The following is a 23,739-nucleotide window of genomic DNA, read 5'->3' as shown; positions in this document are numbered from 1 at the left end:
GTAGAGGTCCCACAAAATGCCAGACTCTCTGATTTATGTGTATTTATTTTAAGATTCTTTCCAAGAACAGAAAGACCTTGAGGTCCAGCTGGTAAAGCTGACAGCTGATCTTAGAATGTGAGTTTGCCAAATATTAATAGTAGAGAGCAGGCCTAAGGTACTTGAGCTGGAGTGCCTTGCCCTGTATAATACTTTCACACTTCTTCTATTACTCTGAAAAATCTCAATCATTTTCTGAAAATTTTACACTTGTCAGCTTGTGAATGCTTTAACTTGTTGCCAAGGACTGTCAAACAGAGTGAAGCAGAAACAAGATGTAAGAGAAAAAGTCATACTGTTGCACTTGAAACATTTTTATAAAACACAACTTCTTAACAAGCCGAAGAGTGAGCACTTCCTCTCTTGTGGTAAATGTAAAAGGTGTAGACACCCTGGTTTATCCGTTACAGAATGGCATTTTAAAATACTATGACTATGGATGACAACGGGTGGCTTCACAGTTAGGGTTCTGTTTATTTATTTTGATATTATTTTGATGGTTGCTTTTGTATTTTGTTCCTAGGTAATCTTCCAATGCCAACAATTGCTGCAATAGATGGGGCTGCCCTGGGAGGAGGTCTTGAGATAGCTTTAGCCTGTGACATAAGAACTGCTGGTAAGAAAGACATTCAAACTGCAAGCGTACTGTTATGTACACTTGTATTATGTATTAATGTTGTCTCATTAATGTCGCTCTTAGGTCTCTTAAGCTACGCTTGAAAGATGCAGGTATATCTTGGGAAGTTTTAAGTCTGTGATGCATCACTGAAATAAACACACATACCCACACACCCGGTACTGTTTAATTAATTAATTAGTTAATTAATTATTAAGCTGATGCATCCTGTTGGCTTCACAACAGAAAGAATAACAATGGCAGGATTTTATCATAGTAAATTATGTTCACTTTCTGTTATGCCTTGTGGCAGTGTGATTGCCCTGCACAGTGGTAAATTGATGATTGTGTTGGTGTGATTTATGTGGGAATGGGTTTATTGTGTATTGTTTTGGAGTTGATTAGTCTGATTGTATTATTGTTTACAGACGGGCACTCGATTGAGCAGCAAGTGATTGGCTGTGCTGGTCCTCAATCAGCACTTGGGCGGGTCTCGACCGAGTGTCCGTCAGTTTAAAAACATCTGCGGGAGATTGCTCGGGGCTGCTGCAAGGCCTGCCGTTTTCATGGCACCTTTTGAGTTATAGTTTGGGGTATTGTGTTTTATTTTGCACTTTTTGTACAGTTTGCTGTATTTGTCCTCTGTGTGTTCCAATCGCTGGTAACGTCACATGACCGCCTTTATTTTACTTTCGTTTTCTGTTTTTGTTAATAAATCCTGCGCGCCTGTGCCAGCGTTTCAACACCACCTCAGTCTCTCTGTATGCTTGAACAGCGGCTACCCACGCGTGTGATCCGAGGAAGACCCTGTCACATGCCTTTATAGGAATAATTGTTTGAAGTTATTATTATTTGCCAGTTCTGTCTTTCCATTTTTTTTTTTTTTTATAACAGTTTGAAGATACATACTGCAGAAGCAGGGAACAATAAATATTAAGTTCACAACAACAAAGCAAAACATTCAACTCAACAAAGTGACCACGTTCATCATTCTTAATGCTGTTGTCAATCATAAATGGTTTTGCTGTTTTTATTGTTAAATATTTTCTGGTAGGAAAAAGCTTTATGAGATTGATGTTGAAGACAAGATGCTATATAGTAGCTGCAGGTTTGCATTGGAGCAAAAAGCCCAACAATGCAATCAGCCAAATGCACCAGAGCAAAACACAATGTACCGAAGAGGCCAGATGCCGATCAGTCCTGCTTAGTCTGGAGTTCCTGAGTAACCACAAAAGGAGCCTGGGGCACTTTCAAATTAAACCAGCTTTCTTTTGGGGTTTGAAAATAAGCAGAAATATAATCTAAACAATTTCACACAGACTTTCTTTAATAATGCCTTGACCATTTCCGTTTTTATTTGGGGTTTATTTAACCTCAAGGCGGGTGGGGACAGAGACAAAAATAAAGTGATCCTGCAACCTCTAAATGAACTGGAGTGACAGGATGCAGAGGTGAAGGGTCACTATCTTTAAGTTAAACTTTCTTGCATTTTTTTTTTGTCAGGTTCTTAAACTTAAATTGTAGCTTTTCATGATCAACTTACAGTATAGCCTTTTGTTAGCTCTGCATCCCACAAATTACTGTTATTTAGATAGAGCCCTTGTTGTTGCTCACTTTCTATGAAGCAAAGGGTAAATGCTCTTGGACATAGTTTTATTGATATATGATACTGTGAACAGGATGGCTTGTGGTGATGTCAGAACACTAAACACGAATACAAAACAAATGGCACATTGGCCAAAATAAATTGACAGACAAAACAGTGGACTAACCTCAAACAAGTATCTTGTTGAACTATTTAAGCACAAGTAGCAATTGTTATTTGTTACTTGTTATTACTCCTTTTCTCTCTCTCCCGTTCTCCACTGCGAATACACCAACCACGGCTGCTGGCCAAAGCTGCAGGTTTATATACATGTGACCATCTCCAAATGAATTGTAAATTAATCAATTAGTCACTCTGGAGACGATCACATTCTACACAGGCTTAGCATGGATGGGGAATTTTAACCCCATCCATGCTGCAAAAACAACAATAACAAAACATTGTGTTTTATTCAAATTAAACTACACTTTTTAAATAATAATAACACAAATACAAAATAATACAGGTGTTGCAGCCCTAGCCGTTGCAGGCTTGGTAGGCTTGGGCAGTTGATCCTTGGGAGGTAATGGCGGGAACTGATCCTGCAGAGGTAGCTTCAACTCCTCTGGTCATGGTGGCGGGAGCAGCAGGTAGTCTCCCTCTAGCGGTGGATACTGGAACAGCAGGTAGTCTCCCTGTAGCAGTGGATACTGGAACAGCAGGTAGTCTCCCTCTAGCGGTGGAGGCGGGAGCAGCAGGTGGTCTCCCTGTAGTGGTGGAGGCAGGAGCAGCAGGTAGTCTCCCTTTAGCTGTGCAGACAGGAGCAGCAGGTAGTCTATCTCTGGAGACTGGTGCGGCTCTCCCTCGGTCACTGGAGACTGATGTGGCTCTCCTCTGAGTCCTGGCATGGACGTGCCTACTGCTTGTGGAGGTGGAGTAGGCGTGGCTTCTCCAGATGGGAATCGTACCTATGGGGGCATTCCAATAACTGCAGCCAAGTAGTGCTTCCCCTTCATGGGCACTGGATGCTCTTGCTCCTCCCTTGTGAGCACTGGAACTGTCACTTGCTTCTTTGCCTTCTTTCCAGAGCCCCTACTCCTCCCCTTCTTCCTCTTTGGGGCTGGCCAATGGTCCTCTTCCTCCTTTACCTCTGGGAGGGGGCAGTATCCCCACTCCCCGTAGATGGTGCACCAGCTTGAGGCCTCAATCTCGCTGTGGTACAAGAGGGAAGGAAACACTGTAAAGGTGGGGAAATCCACTTTTGTTTCCTGGAGAGCCTTGAAGCAGAACCATTCTTCGCATGACTCCACCTCATCTGCCCATGGGCACTCTCCATAAATGTGCCCAAAGTCCCCACACTCCTCACACATAGGCACCCCTTCTGCCTCCATCTGACACTGTTACTCTTCCATGCTCTCATCTGGCTCCATTTTTTTCTCTCCATCTTCTCCATTAAAAAAAACAAAACAAATAAATATTCCTCTTCACAAAACTGTGTACCCGCAGTACCTTCACTGGCCTGAGTGTGGAGGCACTGTATGCCACTCTGACACCATATGTGAATAGTGTGGCTTTTGGTGATGTCAGACCAGGAAGGATAATAGACACAGACAGGACTAAAGTAAATGAAAGTGCTGATTCACAGGTTTATTGTAAAATGAAGGTTTAAACAAAACACGAAGCAATAACAGAAAACAAACAGCACAAATAGGCAGACAAAACAGTGGACAAACCTCAAACAAGAAACAGTTCAGCATGAGTAGCAATTGTTATTTGTTATTTCTCCTCTCCTATCTCTCTCCCGTTCTCCAACCACGATCGGGTTTATATACATGTGACAAATTAATAATAAATAAATCAGTGAACCAATCTGGAGACGGTCACATTCTGCATGGGTTTAGCGTGGATGGGGATTTTTAACCCCATCAATGCTGCAGAAACAACAATAACATAACATTATGTTTTATACAAATTAAACAATACGTTTACTTTTACAATACATAATACACACAGGGGCAGGGGTGGGAGTACCCCGTCATAGATACACAATGTTTTTGCTTTTTAGGTCATGATCTTTATCTAGCAGGTAGTGTAAGTACAAATACATCTAATATTTACTTCATAGATTCCCTTGACAGTGTATTACCTTAAAATATGTTGTGTTTCTGAGGATGTTACCAAAAGCTGAGTTACATTCTGATCTGTTACCCTCAAGTGGATTCTCTACAAACAAGTCTACTGTGGACTATTCATGTCACGTATGTTGTCACTCTTATTTCTTATCTTTCCAGAGAGGCATAGCAGATTTTGTACACATAATTTTGGATGTTAGGCTAAACCACAAAACAGCTTGGTAACCTCGGGCATGAGTAAAAGCAAGGTTGAGCCAGAACATTATCTTAAAGTGTATTTGATTTTCATTAGTTTCACTATTACAGGAGAACCTGTCAAATGCGTCGTGTAAGGCAGGATATCCTCTATAAACTCATGGACCTCTGGCATGTCATTTACATGTGTTACCAATTGAACTCTTGGTGGGATAGAATGGATTCAATTGCAGATAAAAAAAAAAAAAATAAAAGACTGCATTTGGGAATTCAGTTTCATTTTTTACATCCCTTCACTTCATGTAACTGTCCACTTTAACCATGTTAATTAAAATAAAGCAAGGAGTTAAAGCTGAAACTTTATATTTTTTTGCCAACCTCCAAAAGCAGTTTACGTTTGTGTGCTTTCTTTTTGTCAGATTACTTTGTCGTAGACTGAGAAAGCATGGTAATAACTGTTTTTGGAATGCTGTTAGTTGCCAAATACTGTAATACAGTGCGTTGTTTTGCAATTGCCATGGATTTTCTTTCTGTAGTATATGCACATTACTTTACCGTGGTGTTTTAGACATATTGATGTACCTGACGTTCATTTATAATGCCCCGATGTTAATAAACTTCAATGTATTGTGACGACTCCCTACATATCTGACGGACTCGTGGAACTAATAAAATTGGATGTGAACTAATAACTAATAATAACTAATTAAATTGGATACTGTAGTTAGTTATTATGTTATCACCAGTAAATTATTTAAGCTTTGTTGTGTCTTGAATTGCCTTGACGATTTACAAACTTTTGAACAGTGCTTGTAATGATGTGAGGTTTCTCACAGCTTATGTAAGTTTTGCAATAGACAGGCTACTTTGCTCTTTGTGGTAAACAAATGACTATGCTGGCTGCGTAACCCAGCTGCGTATATAATTATCAGATAATTATACACTAGATATAATAACACACTTTAAAATGCATCTTTCACATACTCCCCTAATTATATACTGGTTTGAGCTTTGAAGTATGTAAACAATTAGAGGTAAAATCAGTGCTGTAAATGAATCCTTTTTAGCGTGCAATTGAATCATACAAAATATACAAGTAAGATGGAAAAAAATGCCCTGTATTCTAAGCTATTAAGCATTGATGTGGTTTACATTGATCATAGCATCTGGATTTACAGCAGTTGCCATCTGCTCTGGTGAAGAGAACAAATAACCAGTGCACACACATACAGAGTCCTTAGCATAATATTTATTAAAGCAGAAAAAGTAGCGTTATGACATTCCAAATGGATCATCTGTAGTTATTATACAGCAAATGTTCCTCAATATTGCAATCCTTACCTAAAAAACAGTAAATACTAAACTGCCAAATATTTTTATGTCCACCTTTTTAAAGACATTATATTTTCACCATCAGGTAATTATCAAACACAATAAAAACATAAATATGTCAGAATAACAGACACGTGAAACGTCCCCTTCCCCTTGGAAAGAGTGATCTTTAGCAGAAATATTTCCGATCTTTGATTCAGCTGGTGTCGTCTTCATTTACTGGAAGCAAACTAAACCGGCTGCCATGTTCTTAAGTGCAATGTAACAGGTAGTGTGTCAATAAGGCAAACGTTTGCTGTATTTATTTTTAAGTGATAAAAAATATGTATAGTTACACTTTTTTCAAAAGTGGTAATTTTCACAGGGAACTAAATATTACACTGCAATTGGTCAATTTCTCAGAAATCGTGAATTCCTTGATAAAATGTAAATACAGCTGTTAATGGATGTTGACAAGTTTCTTTTTGAAGTGTATTATTTTGCACATGTCATTAAGTTTGTTGGTGAGGCTGCCCTAAGATTGCATAAAGTTCTGACTTTTATTACAAGTCATTGATTACCGTCCCCAGTTTGACAGACATTGATATAATGCTACCGACAGCTGTGACTGCTTTGACAACCCTTCACACAAGAACAACTTACAAATGAGATTGTGGCTGGTATAGGAGTGTGTTATATGACTACTTGATAGTAACAGAAAACCTTTGTAGACATAAGATGTAAAAGGAAAGTTCTGTACACACCGACTTGGCGGACTAAATTGCCCCTAGCGAGTTTGATACATTAAGCAACTTGGAAGAGCTTACTTGCAACCTGTTCTGTAACAAAGGACAAGAGTGTAAGATAGGAATTTGCCGAACAATGAAATGTTAAGTTCAGAAATTAAATAAGAACATAAGAAAAATCTGTGAACGATAAAAAGGCTGTTCTGCCCATCAAGGCTCATCCCTTGTTAGCACACCATTTTCCCCTACTGTGGGGAAGTAATTTAAAAACACCGATTCTAGTAAAATGTTCCCAGTGTTTTAGGTTCATCTACTTTACTCGGCAGGCTATTCAATTTATTTATTTATTTATTTTTTATTTTTGTACCTCTGTGGAGCCCTATTCCATGCATTTATAACTATGTAAAAAGGTGCTTCCTACCTTTTGTTCTAACTTACTTTTACTCAGCTTCCATTTATGCTCTCTTGTTCTTCTCTCTGCAAAATTTGAAGTCGTGGGTTAACTTCATCTGTACCATTTATGATTTTTAAGACTTCAATCAAGTCCCCTCTTTCCATTCTTTTTTCTAGGTTGAAGGGATTTCATTCTTTTAACCTGTCCTCATAGCTCCTATTATTAAGTCCTGGGATCAATCTAGTTGCCCTTGTCTGTACCTACTCGAGTGCAATTATGTCAAAAAAATAATTAGCGATTTCCAAAAAAAAAAAAAAAAAAAAATCTATTAAATATACCTTGTCCTTTTGGTAGGTCATGAGACATCTTTTATTTCAGTTCAGATTTCTTGTAAAGTTGTAGACCCCCTTAGCCTTTTATCTTCATTTTCATGTGTTAGCATCGATGTTGTCTTGTGATGTCATTGTGCATGAACATTCCTGTTTTCAAGCCAGCTTTGTGCTTGAAACCATTGACGCTGTTGGTTGTTTCAGTATTCCTGCCTTCTTCACTTGGAGCCCCAGGCAGTATACTGTAGACTGCAGCTTCATTAAACTAGTAAACCCAGCCTTGACATATCCGGAATATGTTTTTAGTGAAATGTGATGGAAAGGACCTAAATCCTGTAGGACTCTTAATGGAAGCACAGCAGTAGCTCGGGGTTAGTTTGTTTTATGGTTTGTTAATTGCTGGTGTCGAAGATCATTTATGAAGGGAATTAATATCGTTTTTGTCCAATAAATAACTGATTCAAATACTCACATAACTAGTAGCAATAAACACATCTCAGAGGAACAGTAAGTGCTCCACTGGGGAATTTACAAGTGCTGCATTACTAAGCACGTAAAGCTGCATTTGCTTTGTTAGTTTGGCATGTGAAGCGTGGAGCCCTAATTCAAGTACCGGTTGTGCAGGAAATTGTTGAGCTTGTCAAATTCAGGTTGTTGGTATTTCTAAATGGATTAAACACTGATCATATATCAGCTGTCACTGTTTACGTAATCCATAGAAACAGTTGTAAATTGATTTTAATGTGTGCCACTAAAATAGCAGGTTATTAAGATGTCTAGACTGATCTTGACAACAACAGTCAAACAACAGTCAACAAAAAAGGGGCCTTGACCCCAACAGTTGCCTTCATTAAGGATCCATTTTTAGCAAAAGTAATAAAAGCCCTGGTTTTGAACAGGCTGAGTTGCACTGTGCACTTAGCTGTTTTCCCCAGGAGACACCTCAGACAACTGAGGAATTGGTTGTCACCAGAAATAAAGTTTTTTTTTTTGTTGTTTTTTTTTTTAAAGAATCTAACAAAAATAAAAAATACAAATTTGGATAGATCTCTGTAAAGAAGCCAGTTGCACAAGACTGTTGGAATACCTGTGCCGAAACAATTGGCTTCACGTATAGAGGGACGTAATTAATTTATTTTCAAGTGTGTGAATTACCAAACAGCCCTTAAAGGAGTGACTGGTTAGCTACTTTAATAGCCACAGTATGAAGCTGGAAAGAGAGGAGAGATGGGGGAGTTCTTCAAAGCTCGAAGGGCTTGGTAATAAAGGCACTGTCACGTGTTTGACAAACCCTGAGTTAGACTGGTTATCTGACTGGCAATACATATGCGCAAAGCAGCTCTTGAACCTAAATCGTTTGTGTCCCAGCTTTATTAAAACACATCTGGTTACTATGACCTTCCACAGTCACTTTTACCAAACCTTTAACAAGCCTGTTTGTACCAGCCATTAATATACAATGATTTCTTGTGTTATAGCCTTCACTGCAAAAATGGGACTGGTTGAAACGAAGTTGGCCATCATTCCAGGAGCAGGTACGTTTAATTTTAAAGTTTGAAATGTACTGTGTCAGATTGGTCAATTATGATATTGCAGTGGTAACCATGGACAACATGTTATCAGTGTTTTACATCAAATTGCAATTGTACCTCAGGTCTAAGGAAGAAAAGTAAAAATGCATTTTACAAAACTAGTACTAAACGTGTATAGCACATTTTTCAGTCCTAGTTTAACCAAAGACGTTATGTGTTTTGAAAAGTTTATTATATAAGGATGGAAATAAGACTCCTATTGCATAGCAGTTTCACCCGTTCCAGGTTTTAATACAAGCTTGATTAGCCACAGTATGTATGTAACAAGCTCAGGAATGGGTCAAACTGCTATGCAATGGGAGTCTTATTTCCATCCATGTAAATAGTATAATATATGGGTCAGAATATATTACCACACAATAATATGTCTGTAATGCACAAGTGACACAGCCTCACAACACTGTTATTTATTTATGTTACTTATAATTGACTTTCACAGTTTTGGTCATTTTTTTCCCTCGATTTTAACTTCTTTCAAATCTGCTGAAATTTGTAGTTGCTTCTTCACCCCTGCTGTTTGCCAGTCGTTTATTTAGAGAGGCTTGTGATACAAGAAATCTTTTGCCATCATCACATATCCTATTAAACAAAGTGAGAGAATTTCCAGTGTTAGATCTTTTTTTAAGGAGGTTCAGGTGCACTGTGATTAAATTAAGTGAGCAAACACTGAATGTCAAAGGCCTGAGAGATAATTACTTTGCAGAAGCCAGTGGAACACGAAGCTGCTCACTGAACAAGTGAAATGATTGCCGAAACCGGATAATGTGGGATACTCCATTCAAGCATGCTTTTATTCTTTGTTACTCATATTTGCACGGTGACCTGTCTGTGCCTCTGTTGTGGTAGCTTTACCTGACATACTGGTACTTGACGCATATCAATAACTACAATGTTTACCTCACTTAATTCATCAGCAGGTACCACTAGCTTACAAGTATAAATCCGTTCAAGTAAACAAGGAAGCACTTTGTTATTTTCTTAATTTGCTTGTCTGCACATCTGTGTGTGTGTATACTTTTGTACCACAAGTACCTTAGCCACAGCTTGTGCTGTGTTAGTATGGGTGGATTCCATTTTCTTTAAAGATAACCATATACAGTAGAAACATGGTAACCAAAATACTGCTAGTAGGGCTGCATGACATGATGTCATTAGTATAGTTACCCCACCTCCCTGTGCCTGCCGGATAACTCTGCTAAATATTTATCATTCTCCTGACAATATAGGAAACCGCTATTGAGTGCAGTAAACATGAGGATGACCACAACACTTTTAAGTTCTGTTCTCTTGAACACTTGTTGCATTTTGAAATAGTTGCTGTTCAACTACTGATAACTAATTAGGCCTCCATCAAGTAGATATTACAGTACCTGCATCAGTGTATTTATAAGGAATATCATCTTTGATTTAACTCTTCCAATTCTGTGGCGGCAGAGACAGTGGGCAGGATCTTCAAAAGCTTGTAAGTGATAACTCCAGTGTTAATCAACAAATTGTTATGTAGCATTGATTTTGGCATTTACAAGAGGTTGTTCTGCCTATCTCGTTATTAAATAATCATGCTATTGTGATTTCTGAGATTCTGTTGATTTCCAAAATAATGTTAATATCTTAACAAGCAGTGCTTCTTGCGACTATTTATTTTGTTTGCTTGGGAATTTACAAGCAAATCCGTGTTAATTGCGATAATTTATCAGGAGTTAATTTGCACTTGGAAAAGGAGAGTTTTAATTAAGGAAAGACTGTGTAACTGACCTTGAAACAAAAAAATTTAACAGACCGCAGCTGTGAAGCCGACAATGCACAGGCTACATACATAATTCAATATTTGTAGTTAAGGAAATATTTGTAACTTTTATATACTTGTGGGTCTGAATGAGATTTATTCACTTGTTTGAACAATTTGTAGCCTTAAACCCAGAACACGCTGCCCAATGACATCGCAGGAAGGGATGCATGGATGCATAAAGTACAGTGACAATGGTGCGAATCAGTAGGTGAATCAATAGGTCTCTATTAAACACACACACACACACACACACACACACACTGTATTCCACTGGTTTGTATATAATGTCCATGCCCACATTTTTTGAAAACAAGGCCTGACTGCCCCACATTGTGCTTTTTAACTATTAGTTGACATATTTACAGAATACTTAAAAACTGCTACTGTAATCATGATTCATTTATTATTAATAGCATTATCATTGAATTTTACCAAGTACCTTTTTAATTTAGTCTACCATGAAGATAACCTATACTGTGTCGCCCAGGTTATAAAGTCAGCAAAAACATATTTTCCCTTTGTTGTAAATAAAAATGTGATTTGGTCTAGTTTAGTTATAACACTATTAATAATAAATGCAGCATGGTCCTAATAACAGTTGTGTTACGTATTCTGTAAACGTTTTATCTAGTAGTTAAAAAGTGCAATATGGGGCTTGCTTTCCAAAGATATCGTCCTGGACATGGGGAATGGAATACCTAATGTGATCGAGATCGGTGCCTCAGTACATGCAGTGTCCTTAGTTCACAGAGTGCTCCTGCACGCACTCTGTGCTGTGTCTCAGAGCCTGGTGCACTCAGAGCACAGCACTTGCACGGACAGTGGTGCTGTTGTACCCCTCTCTGTGCGCCCCAGTGTACAGTGCCCTTGGTACTTAATACCTCGGTGCACATAGGGAATCCATGCTCTCGGTGCTCAGCTACCCTGGTGGTTGTTGTAGTAGTAATACAGTACTGTGCAAAAGTTTTAGGCAGGTGTGAAAAAATGCTGTAAAGTAAGAATGCTTTCAAAAATAGACATGTTAATAGATTATATTTATCAATAAACAAAATGCAAAGTGAGTGAATAGAAGAAAAATCTACATCAAATCAATATTTGGTGTGACCATTCTTTGCCTTCAAAACAGTATCAATTCTTCTAGGTACACTTGCACACAGTTTTTGAATGAACTCAGCAGGTAAGTTGGCCCAAACATCTTGGAGAACACCACAGTTCTTCTGTGGATTTAGGCAGCCTCAGTTGCTTCTCTCTCTTCATGTAATCCCAGACAGACTTGATGATGTTGAGATCAGGGCTCTGTGGGGGCCATACCATCACTTCCAGGACTCCTTGTTCTTCTTTATGCTGAAGATAGTTCTTAATGACTTTCGCTGTATGTTTGGGGTCGTTGTCATGCTGTAGAATAAATTCGGAGGCAATCAGATGCCTCCCTGATGGTATTGCATGATGGATAAGTATCTGCCTGTACTTCTCAGCATTGAGGAGACCATTAATTCTGACCAAATCCCCAACTCCATTTGCAGAAATGCAGCCCCAAACTTGCAAGGAACCTCCACCATGCTTCACTGTTGCCTGCAGACACTCATTCGTGTACCGGTCTCCAGCCCTTCGGCGAACAAACTGCCTTCTGCTACAGCCAAATATTTCAAATTTTGACTCATCAGTCCAGAGCACCTGCTGCCATTTTTCTGCACCCCAGTTCCTTTGTTTTCGTGCATAGTTGAGTCGCTTGGCCTTGTTTCCACGTCGGAGGTATGGCTTTTTGGCCACAAGTCTTCCATGAAGGCCACTTCTGACCAGACTTCTCCGGACAGTAGATGGGTGTACCAGGGTTCCACTGTTTTCTGCCAATTCTGAGCTGATGGCACTGCTGGACATCTTCTGATTGTGAAGGGAAGTAAGCATGATGTGTCTTTCATCTGCTGCAGTAAATTTCCTTCGCCGACTACTGCGTCTACGGTCCTCAACGTTGCCTGTTTATTTGTGCTTCTTCAAAAGAGCTTGGACAGCACATCTGGAAACTCCTGTCTGCCTGGGAGAGACCTTGCTGATGCAGTATAACTACCTTGTGTCTTGTTGCTGTGCTCAGTCTTGCCATGATGTATGACTTTTGACAGTAAACTGTCTTCAGCAACCTTACCTTGTTAGCTGAGTTTGGCTGTTCCTCACCCAGTTTTATTCCTCCTACACAGCTGTTTCTGTTTCAGTTAATGATTGTGTTTCAACCTACATATTGAATTGATGATCATTAGCACCTGTTTTGTATAATTGTTTAATCATACACCTGACTATATGCCTACAAAATCCCTGACTTTGTGCAAGTGTACCTAGAAGAATTGATGCTGTTTTGAAGACAAAGGGTGGTCACACCAAATATTGATTTGATGTAGATTTTTCCTCTGTTCACTCACTTTGCATTTTGTTAATTGATAAATATAATCTATTAACATGTCTACTTTTGAAAGCATTCTTACTTTACAGCATTTTTTCACACCTGCCTAAAACTTTTGCACAGTACTGTATATACTACGTGCACCTCTCCAGCTTATTACTGCATACAGCACCCTTGGTTTTTACTTCACTGCATAGTGATGGTGTTCCACATGTGTCCTGTGAGGCTATGATACCTTCTGAGGACACCCACCAATGGTGTGTAAGTTATCTCAGGGTAGAGCATTTTACTCTAGCCCTTGAGGATGAGACCTTCTGCCTGATCTGTGTGTCTTTTCAGCCGCGTTCTCGGGATAAGAGGCTTAAGCGGGCAAAGGGTTGTCCACCACTCTAGGAGCCCCTGAGTCCCCTCTTCCAGCTGTCACAGAGCCCACCCATGCCCTACGTTCAGCCGCAGAAGCCACACCAACACCCCTACCACTCCAGTTCTACATCTGTGCTTGTGGAGAGAGCTTTTGCCTTCCTCAACATTCCCTGGAAGGCAGCAGCTGAGCCACGTCAGTCTGTCTTTAGGACGCAGGCTGTGGCTCTGCGGCTTCAGCCTTTCCCCGCCTTCCCCAACTTCTTTGAGGAAGTGTGCACATCTTGGGAACATTCAGCCTAGTATGCTGAAGCAAGCTGCTCAACTGGCTTCTTTGGAAGGCACAGAGAAGCTGGGCATGGCGGGCTTTCCCCCGTCGCAGGCTTAGTTAATGCTACGCCGTAGGTGGATTACCCAGAGACCCTGCTTGCCCTAATCTGCAATGCAGGGTCACTGAAGTCCACTTGAAGAGCGCTTACAATGCAGGTGCGCAAGCCACTCGCCTGGCGAACACAGCAAGCTCGATGATGGCATACCTCGATGGTATGAACCGTGCATCGCCTCTCTCTGGGATGTCACTCTGCAGATGGGCATGTCGGCAGCTTTGATATAAAAAGCTTAGAAATACCTACCAACAGCAGTCAATATCTCAAAAGTATCGTCTGTGGTTGTCTTCTTTTTCAGGGAACCAGGGTTTCATCTGTAACCTAACGTTCCCCTTATTTAGTCGTTGAGACAGGAAGTGATGTAGGTGACTTGCGACAATTAAGCTTTTTAACTAGAAATGCATTCATTAACAACCTCATCATCTCAATGTCAAAGCATTAACGGATTGATTTAATTAGCACATTACGTTTGAAAATCACTTGCTACTAAAGCTCTTGTTGCTATACCACAAGTTCGATAAAGGAACAAATGTTTTTTGAAAATCCGGCCCAATAGCTCCTGTAATAAAAGGGCTGTGCTGTTATTTTTTCTTCTTCAGCTAATTAAAAATTAAATATTGATTGTTTATAATTTAAAAAAAAAAATGTATGAACATAGATTTTTCATGTTTGAATGTTCATAATTCATATGAGGTGTGTTGGGTGGGCTAAGGTTTTTCAGTGCTGTTATGTGTTTTATTTTAATTTAGAAAAGGTTAAAGAACAATACTTTCATATATACATTTAGGATCACAAGTTTAGCCCCAAAGCACTCCATGGTTTACACTTTGAAATTCATATTGATTTTAAAAAATTTAAATTTCTGCGCTACTTTGACTAAGACACCTACCTTATAATAATCTACAGTAGCTGTACTGGTACAAGGCCCCAAGATGATGCATTCACACACTGAAACATTTCCAAATAAGGGAATTATGAATTGGAACTCCACATAGTAAAACAGTGGGCAGTAATTACACTAAGGGAGTCAAACAGTCATAATTTCCATTCTCTTGAGTTTTGTCAGGCCTTTGAACACCTCTCAATGGCAGTGTAACTAGAAATGAAAAGGTCTAAAGAAATAACCAATGAGTTCAATCATTTAATGAACATGTTGGAGTGTATTGGAGGGAAAATGAGCTGATGTGCCGCCCCGTCATTCTGTATTGTTATGAAATAAATAATATTTGGTAGACCACTGCATCTCTGTGTTGGATTGCTCATTAAATCATTTTGCATGAGTTGTATTTGAAGAGGGGAGGAGATCAAGATATTTAGTTAGAAAGATGTGCTATAAAACACATGTCCCATTACCAGCCAATCTACAGTTATTAATTGGCATTTATCTGTATAAAAAAGGTCAGCTGCATTCCATGCATTAGAGCAGCTAAAATAGCAGCTATTGAATTATTTTACTATGTTCCTTTTATAAATCATCTTTTTGAGGCTACTGCATCTTTGTCTGGTAGAGTAATACACACAAATAATTGAATAGGCAGGCAGCTAAGCTCTTTGAAATATATTAACTATTAATGGTTCCAGACACACTCCTCCAACTGTGTGCGGCAGACGGATTGCATTTAATAACGAGTCAGTGAATGAATTAGTTCCAGGGCACTGGAAAGTATGTCTGTCAAATAAAAAATGGCTTTTGCTGACATTGCATCACTCTATTTCTAGAGGCTGAGCACTGAATAAATCTCAAAAGCTTGGAGAAAAGCCAGAAAGACCGTGACCTGCTTTCAACCAAGAGGAAAATTGACAACAACAGGCTTTGGAAGAGAGAGCTGCCTATTTATGAAACTTGTTATTTATACCAAACATTTAGCTCACATTGGTTTTAAACCTGCCTCCCATTTTTATTTATAATCATACAAGGCAAAGCAAAGATAATGTATGATTCAGACTGTGTGTTCATCTGTCAAAGACAAGACAGAGTAAGTCATGGAGGTCTCTATTGCACAGGTAAACTAAGCGGCAAGAATTGTGGGAAACCTATGACCTTTAACCTCCAGGTAAAGTTCAAGGAATACCAGTGCAATTGTATTTTATTAACATTCAGCATACAGTTACACAGTTATAATGCTCTGATTTAGAAATCATTTTATACAAATTAGTTACAAATTTGGTTACTATCAATTTTTCAAATAAATTATTTTTGGAAGTAGGTCACATCTGCCATCTTTTACAAGGCATGGGCTGTTGCTATGATTATTTTGTCTGAAAGGTAATGGCTGCAGAGATTAATTTGATCTTGTAATATTGTTTTAGGATAATCAATACATTACAATTGTAACAGTCCATTTAACAGCATTTAAAGTATCTGAGTTTGGAAGTCACACCAGATAGCATATAGTGTAAATAGAGAACTGGTTGACTCTTGTGAATGCATAAGATCGAAAGAATTCACCAAGACTAGATTGATTGAACTTTCCAGTTAAACTTAATAATAATAATAATAATAACTAGAACTGCTAGGTATTTTTACGGCTCCCAAGCCCCAGTATCAGTACCCGTCTAAGCATGTTTAGTTCTCAGTATGCCAAGTATAAAATCAGCAACTTCAACTGTTCCACAGATTTTGAAAGGTTTTTTTTTTCAAAAATGCACCAGGCAGCCATCTTGTTTTTAATGCAAGTTTCTTAAAAGTCAGTTGTATTGCTACAATGTCAAGGATGATGCTAGTGAAGTTTCGAGTTAGTCAAGTAAACTGTCAACTGAGGCAGTTTGAAATTTCAGACGTAAACATACACCTGGCGGCCATCATGTTTTATAAAACATAACCATTTTGACATATTTTTATTCCATTGTTACTGGGACAATAACTACCATGTTTGGAGTTTGTTGGTGAAACTGTTTTCAAATAGCAGCAGTTTGCTGTTAAGGGCGCGTTTCGATAAGATTTGTGGCAGCCATTTTGACATTAAAATTTATCGCAGAAACTTGTGCTTCGCAAACATGATGCGGGTTTGGATGCTGATGATATATGCCAGTTGTCAGATCAATCACTTCAGTGGTTCCCAAGAAGAAGATTTTGAAAGGTTTAAAAAAAAAATGCGTCAAACAGCCATTTTCGTTTCCGCTCAACACAATTTTTTAAGTCAGTTGTATTGATACAGTATCTGGGAAGATGCTTATGAAGTTTGGAGTTAGTCAATTAAATCGTTTGTCAACTGACTCAGGTTTAAATTTCAAATGTAAACGTATAAGTGGTGGCCATCTTGCTTTATAAAACATCACCGTTTTCACATATTTGTATCCCATTGTTACTGGCACGATAACTACCAAGTTTGGAGTTTGTTGGACAAACGGTTTTCAAAAAGCAGCAGTTTGTTGTTAGGGGCGGGTTTCGATAAGATTTGTGGCAGCCATTTTGACATTAAAAGTTATCACAGCAACTTCTGCTTCGCAAACTTGATGTGGGTTTGGATGCTGATGATATATGCCAAGTTTCAGATCAATTGCTTCACTGGTTCCCAAGAGAAAAGTTTTATTGAAAAATGCGTCACGGTGCCAACTGCAATGACGCAGCAGCAAATTTTTTTGAACGTCCGACAGCCAATGTATCCAGCTTGTTACCTGCCAAGTCAGAACCTGATCAGTCACACAGCTTCGAAGCAGCAGCAGTTTAAAGTTTTGGGAAGACACAAAAAACACAAAAAAACAACAAACAACAAACTCCCAGCCTTTGGCTTTGAAGCCTAATAATACATTTGCAGCAGGCTGCAATTCAAGGCAAGTCAGTTTATTTTTAGAGCCAGCCAATGGGTCTTCTCATCTTCTTTTATTGAAACATTCCTTGGCTTCAGTTCAACAATCACATCAGTAAAGCCTGGACCAGCACAGCATCTGCTGACCCATCCCCCACTCCCCCACCCCCCTCCGGAAACAAGGTCCTTCTGAACTAGGCATGTCAGTGCAGCATATTAACTGGAGTTAATATCCCCACAAATTAAGCAGCAACTACTAGTAATCTTTGTATTTAATTTCAGCTGCATTTCCTTAATTATAAGTGTAAAAAAAATGACTGCAATAAAGCTGAACTTCATAAATTACTTGGTGTTAAATTAAAAATACATACATTCTTATTCTTGTTAATCTTTTTGTTGTCACAGTAGATTTTGTTTAAATGTGTGTTGTGTACGATCCACAAGAGTGTAATGTTCTTATTTGCTGTCTCTGCAGTCAGTAAAGTTTGTTGGAAAGAAACAAATCACTTCTTCACTGACCTTTTCCGTTAAGATGCATCCAGGGTATTGTTTCTGTTCTGCGCACGTGACCTTCTCGATCGGTTACCCTTGAATGATTTTGTGCACAAACATTAGGTTTCGTTTCTGCATGATAAATGTAGCCACATTCTCAACAAAATAGAATGTTTTATTGTGTTTCAGAACCCCTTGCAGGTCTTACTGTGAGAGGCTTAGGCTACTTGTTTTGTTTAGGTTCTGTATTCACTGATACATGAGATAGTGTCTGATAAACGTTGCTCTTATCTTTTATTGTATTATCAAGCAACAATGGGGCTGTATTTTCTTGTTCTATAATAATACGACTTCCTTAATTTATTTAAAAAAAAAAAAAAGTGCTACAGTGTGGTCACAGTTCCCATTACTTAAGTTGTTTCATATTTATGTTTTACTCGTATTTTTAGTTTTATGCTCTTAGACTACTATTTGTAATCTACAGGAAGGGGCATATAAAAAAAAAAAAAAAAAAAACACACTGTTTGAAATGCTAAAGTATTTACTGTTTCTAAAAAGGGATGCATACATTTTGTTCAACATCATAGCCTTGACCACTCTGTAAATAGGTTTAATCAAGTTACAGCCTATTAAAACACATAGATTTATAGATTTTCCCATTTTGGTGACTTGTTTTTTACTGCCATATTTGGTGGTGTTCAGCGTGTGGATCTAGTGTGTTTCTCCCAACCAATTAATGAGCACTGAAGAAAAGAAATAACTGTCAACAACTTAAAATAGAATACAACAGGCCTTAGCCCATTTGTGATAAACTTCCCCAGTGGAACGGAGGCTGTAGCCCAGGTGGACGGTGCGGGTGTTTGGTTATGTTTTTTGGAGTGAAGGCCATTCTGTTTTGTGCAGAAGAGAGAGTGAAGCGGCATTTCAGAGTGAGCACCCTCTCTTGTTTTATCAGACTAACTAGAGCGACCTCCAACAATATAGTCCTTGTACAGGTAGGAAGTTTGAAAAAGAGGTACAACCAATATATGTTAAGAATCATTATTCCAAGTAATGCTTTTTTTTTTTTTAATCAAAGGAGATGGAGACAAGGTAAATTCAAAAAGTGTCATATTGTCATAATTTAGTACAACTGTGGCACTACACACTGTTTCATGAACATTGATAGTCAACTGGAACTCCATATGCCTGTTTTGACATGCTGTATTGTTGCTCAAGCATAAATACTGTACTGCTTTAGGTAATGCAAAATCAACGTTATTTCAGTTTTGTTTTGTCAGTAAGCAAATAAGAAAATTACATTGCCCATTCTAGACAGAACAATATACATTTTAGTCAACGTCTTGAGCTTGTAAGCATATTTTGTGTATTTACTGAACATGTGTGAAAATTTCTTGTGCAGCCAGGAATAATGGAATAACAAGATTGAAGACTGTCAGATATCAGTAGCAGTACATCTACATTAAGTACTATACTTTGCCTGAGAAACAATAAAGACAAATACTATTGTTTGTTCGCACATAGTTTGTGGGGTTGTCCTGAAGCCTTTCCCTCTGCTTGGCTGTACGTGCACATGTGTCAGACTGTCATGTCTTTAAGGAGACTCATTGTTAACTGTAGTTGCTCAGCAGCTAATCAAACATCGGGGTCAGAGGCACAGTGTTCACAGCCGTTAGTAGATCTATGCAAAGCCATGGCTGTCAAATGAAAAGGAGTTATCAAAGGGACATCTGAGGTGTGAGAGGGAAGCAGGAAATCTCATAGCAGGAATTTGGTTTCAGTCAATTGCGACAATCCTTGAGCTGAAGAATAAAGACAGAAAGATCAGAAAATCCAAGCGTTGTTTACAGTGTTATCTCTATTGGTGTTTGTTGTAAAAGCTTAAGAGTACCCCCTCCCCTACTTTCTGCTGAAAGCAAGAGAAATGGCTGTTTAGTGACCGAGTGGCCAGAAAGCTTCAAGGAGGGACGAAGCGTGTGTCTGTACATAAAACTACCGTAGATGATGTAAACAAACTGGTATGCTAACAGTGGCTGGATTCTGGTGAGTGCAAAGAAGACTACAATGTAAAAGTGTGATGTAAATGTTCACACAAGTTTGTAATGGCTGAGTTAATGCACTAGACTAGACGAACCTCAGGAGGCCTTGTTTCAGTGGTTTAACCAAGGAATGCATAAAAACAACTATACAATTGATACTGGGATCCTTTGCAAGCAGTTTAAAAAAAAAAAAGAAGATGGAGTGAAAATAAACTTCTCCATTTCTACCAAAAGACATGGTACACTCAACTTAAGGCATAGTCACTGGGCAATGTGGGGAAGCATGCTTAAATAAAGAAGCCTTTTTCTCTGCGGTTGAAAATGTTTTGGTCACCCTTTGGGAAGGACTGTGCACTATAGATTTCTTGCTTCTTGTATTCGTGTAATTGTCTACTCGGGAAGAACCGGGCCATCATGAACAGGCGCTCTGCCCCTGGGGACAAGGCAACAGTTGAGACGTAGTCATGTATCTCAGATGGATGGGAACAAGTGCATGATTGCTATTAATCCATTCTGCTGGAAAGGAAATCGAATGGTTTGATGATGTGACTTCAAGATACAGCGAAGGTTGCAGTTCTGACAATGCTTATGTAATGTAGTCTTGCAGTATGTTATACAAAAGAATGCATCATATATATATGATACCCCTTTTGTAAATGATTTCAGCTGGTTACATTTTTTTACAGAGAGAAAAAAAGGCATGTGATGTAAGATTGCTAGATAATTTGCACCATGCTGTGTTTGTTCCACCCTGAGGCTGGTGCTTTCTTTTAGAGAATTTGGGTGTCGTAAATCTGTGGATGCTGCTTTTTTTAAATGCTACATATACAAAATGTTGAATTGCACCGGTGTCAGGTTTAAAGAAGATAAGATCAACCAGGGCTTATCTAAATGACAGCAAGTATTTTTGTGTGGTTTTTTTTCCGTTTTTTTTCCACTCGCAAATGCACTTTTAGTGCTTAACAGGAAAAAAGATTTGTCCCACCCAATTATAAAATATGAAAATATATGATTGAGATAACTGGGACATGTGCCCTCACAGCGCACACCAAACGATTCAGTATTCATTTGTGCCATTCTGTCAGCATTGATCTTCTAGCTGTGTTTCAGAGGTGAGATGCACATTGTCTCCCTCTGTATTTGTGAAGTGAGATTTGATTTATGCAGACAGCCATCTGCTATTGCAACTGAAACACTGTTCTGCTTCAGTGCTTGTATTCAGGACTAGTCTGAAGGTATGAGAGAGAATAACAGATTGCTGTTTGGAAGAATTAGTAATACCACATTTTTGTATTAGTGGTAATGTTTGTTTGCACATTCCTATTCATAGTTTAGGCATGACTTTCCATGTCAAGAGTATATAGTACATAGATACTGCATTTAAATAACAATTATTTCCATTTAATTCTTGAAAGATCAAGGGGGATTTTGTGAATGTGCATCACAGTGCATTGTTTACCATTTACTGTGCATTTAATTAAAATACAGTATAAACTGGTGGTTCCTTGTTTTCTTCAAGTTAAATTAATGGATTGTTTACTTGAATTAAGTGAAGCCTTAGGACTGTAGTGTAATGCATTCAGTTACCAGTACATAATATTTTATAATAAGAACTAGAATTGCATATTACCAACCTGGTGAAGTGTATAAATATTTGTGAAAAATAGGTTATATACACAAGTGGGTTAGACTATATCTACTGCACCATAAGGACTGTGCTGATGCTGTTGCTGTTTCCAGTTAACCCCATCTCATCGCTTTCATGTACTATTTCACTATGATTTATTTCCTTTAGCATGTCATTGGTGGTATTTGCTTGTTACTGTAATTTACCAAGGCAACTCTTTGAAGGGAATGAATCAGTGCAAAATGTGGACAAGTGTCTTATGTTACTGGATGTTGGATCACTTACAGGTTGTAGTATTGATACATTTTAAAACATATTTACAGCATATGTAAAGTGAGAAATAAAGAGAGACCTCTACCCTAACCAGTGCACCAACATCTGGTTACTTAATGCCAGTGACAAACTCACTCACCCTGGACGTGAATGCTGATATCCATTGGAGTGCAAAGTTGCCCAAGCTTTGCCTATTGGATATTGAAGCTCTAAGCACATGACGGTGAGTAGTGTGCAGGTACAGTATCAGAAATCTAGTGTATTCATAGTATCAAATACCTCTCTGACCATATTGGAAATACATTGTGGATGAAAGCTTAGTGCAGGATTACAGGGTATAATGAGACCAAGGCAATGGACACGATACTGTTTATATTACATCTGATAAGTGAGGCTGTAGCATTGTGCTTCTAATCAAGACTTAAAATGCAGGCTAGTTTGAGTGAAAGTTTATACAGTAATCCTCTCGGTAGCACTGACAGTGAACACAGGAAGTTGATATTACCCTTGGACCAATATTTAGTTGCTATGGCACGGTTCAGTTACAGCTGCTTTCCAATATCATAAATTCTAGGATTACAGGCTGTGCTTTGTGGCTGTAATTCTGCATCTTCAATGATTTCCATAGGAATAATCAGCTGACTTTTTGCTGTTGTGTTTTTATATTAACCCAGTTCTACTTAAAACAATATGTACTTGATTATTTTAAGCAAAACCCTCCCATAACTATAGGGGTTCTATTTTCCAGCTGCAATCAAAATGTATTTCTAACCCTTTTTGATCATTACCTTTACAAAGCACAGCTGTATTTTATTGTGGCAGTGTTATAACAGTATTTAAATATATCTATCAAGCGCTGTTGAGTCAATTTCTCTTCAGATGAATCAAGGGGACTTCTTATCCAGTGATATAAAGCAGATCTGCCCTAGCAATACCAATGCTTTTATCTAGCCTTGAATAAAAGCAAATGTATTACATGCATTGGATTCATTATATATGTGTTTGTTGGAATAAGAACATAACAAATAAATACATTGCAGTATCCCGCCGCTCCCAGAAAATTAGCAAACTGAGTTTTTATGTTTTCCCCTAGCAATTACTGCGGTGAGCAGAGTGGATAGGATAGGGGGGTGACACTACAAAAACAGATTTTAATTGTACTGTAGAATGAATTAAATAATGTGCTGTTACACACAGCAGCATCAGGTCTAAAGTTCATTGAAAGAGGCATTATAATGTAATACTGTACCTGCTATTGGAAAATTGGTGGACTTTTGCAACAAAGACCACAAACTAATATGGGAGCTTTAACATAGTCACCGCACATTGTTCATGATGCAAAATGCCATTTGTACCACAAATGGAAAGAACTGACCAATGCTTATAAAGGTCAATGCTGAAACACAGTTAAGGCGATGATGCACCGTGATTTAATACATTTCTGAGATGAATGGCAAGACAAAATAGTTACATAGACCCTTGTGAACTGTCCCACTTAATAGTTTTGTTAAAGGGATTCCTTAAATCCTCTGCCTTCTCTTAATATGTATTTATTACATCTTTAATACCCTATTTTGTTTGTTTTTAAATGTTCCCTATTGTTGTAATGCCTCCCCACAACTAGAACCTTTAAGCTTTTACAAACGCTTACTGAAAACAACTAGAACCTTTTCATTCTAAAATATATATAGAA

The 23,739-nt window shown here is 38.4% G+C and overlaps 1 protein-coding gene across 2 annotated transcripts in view; it reads left to right on the top strand.

The window, feature by feature from the left end:
* The window catches only part of LOC121302193 (methylglutaconyl-CoA hydratase, mitochondrial-like), an 85,622-nt gene that overhangs the window by 42,124 nt on the left and 19,759 nt on the right, over positions 1-23,739 (top strand). For both annotated transcript variants that reach the window (XM_041232021.1, XM_041232013.1), the window contains 2 exons: positions 563-655; positions 8,826-8,882. In XM_041232021.1, coding sequence (XP_041087955.1) covers positions 563-655; positions 8,826-8,882 — 150 coding nt within the window. The remainder of the gene's footprint in view (positions 1-562; positions 656-8,825; positions 8,883-23,739) is intronic.

This window comes from Polyodon spathula, chromosome 2 (assembly GCF_017654505.1).
Source record: "Polyodon spathula isolate WHYD16114869_AA chromosome 2, ASM1765450v1, whole genome shotgun sequence".
In the NCBI taxonomy this organism is placed as follows: domain Eukaryota; kingdom Metazoa; phylum Chordata; class Actinopteri; order Acipenseriformes; family Polyodontidae; genus Polyodon; species Polyodon spathula.
Note: the sequence above shows the minus strand (reverse complement) of the source record. Positions and strands in the feature narration are given on the sequence as shown.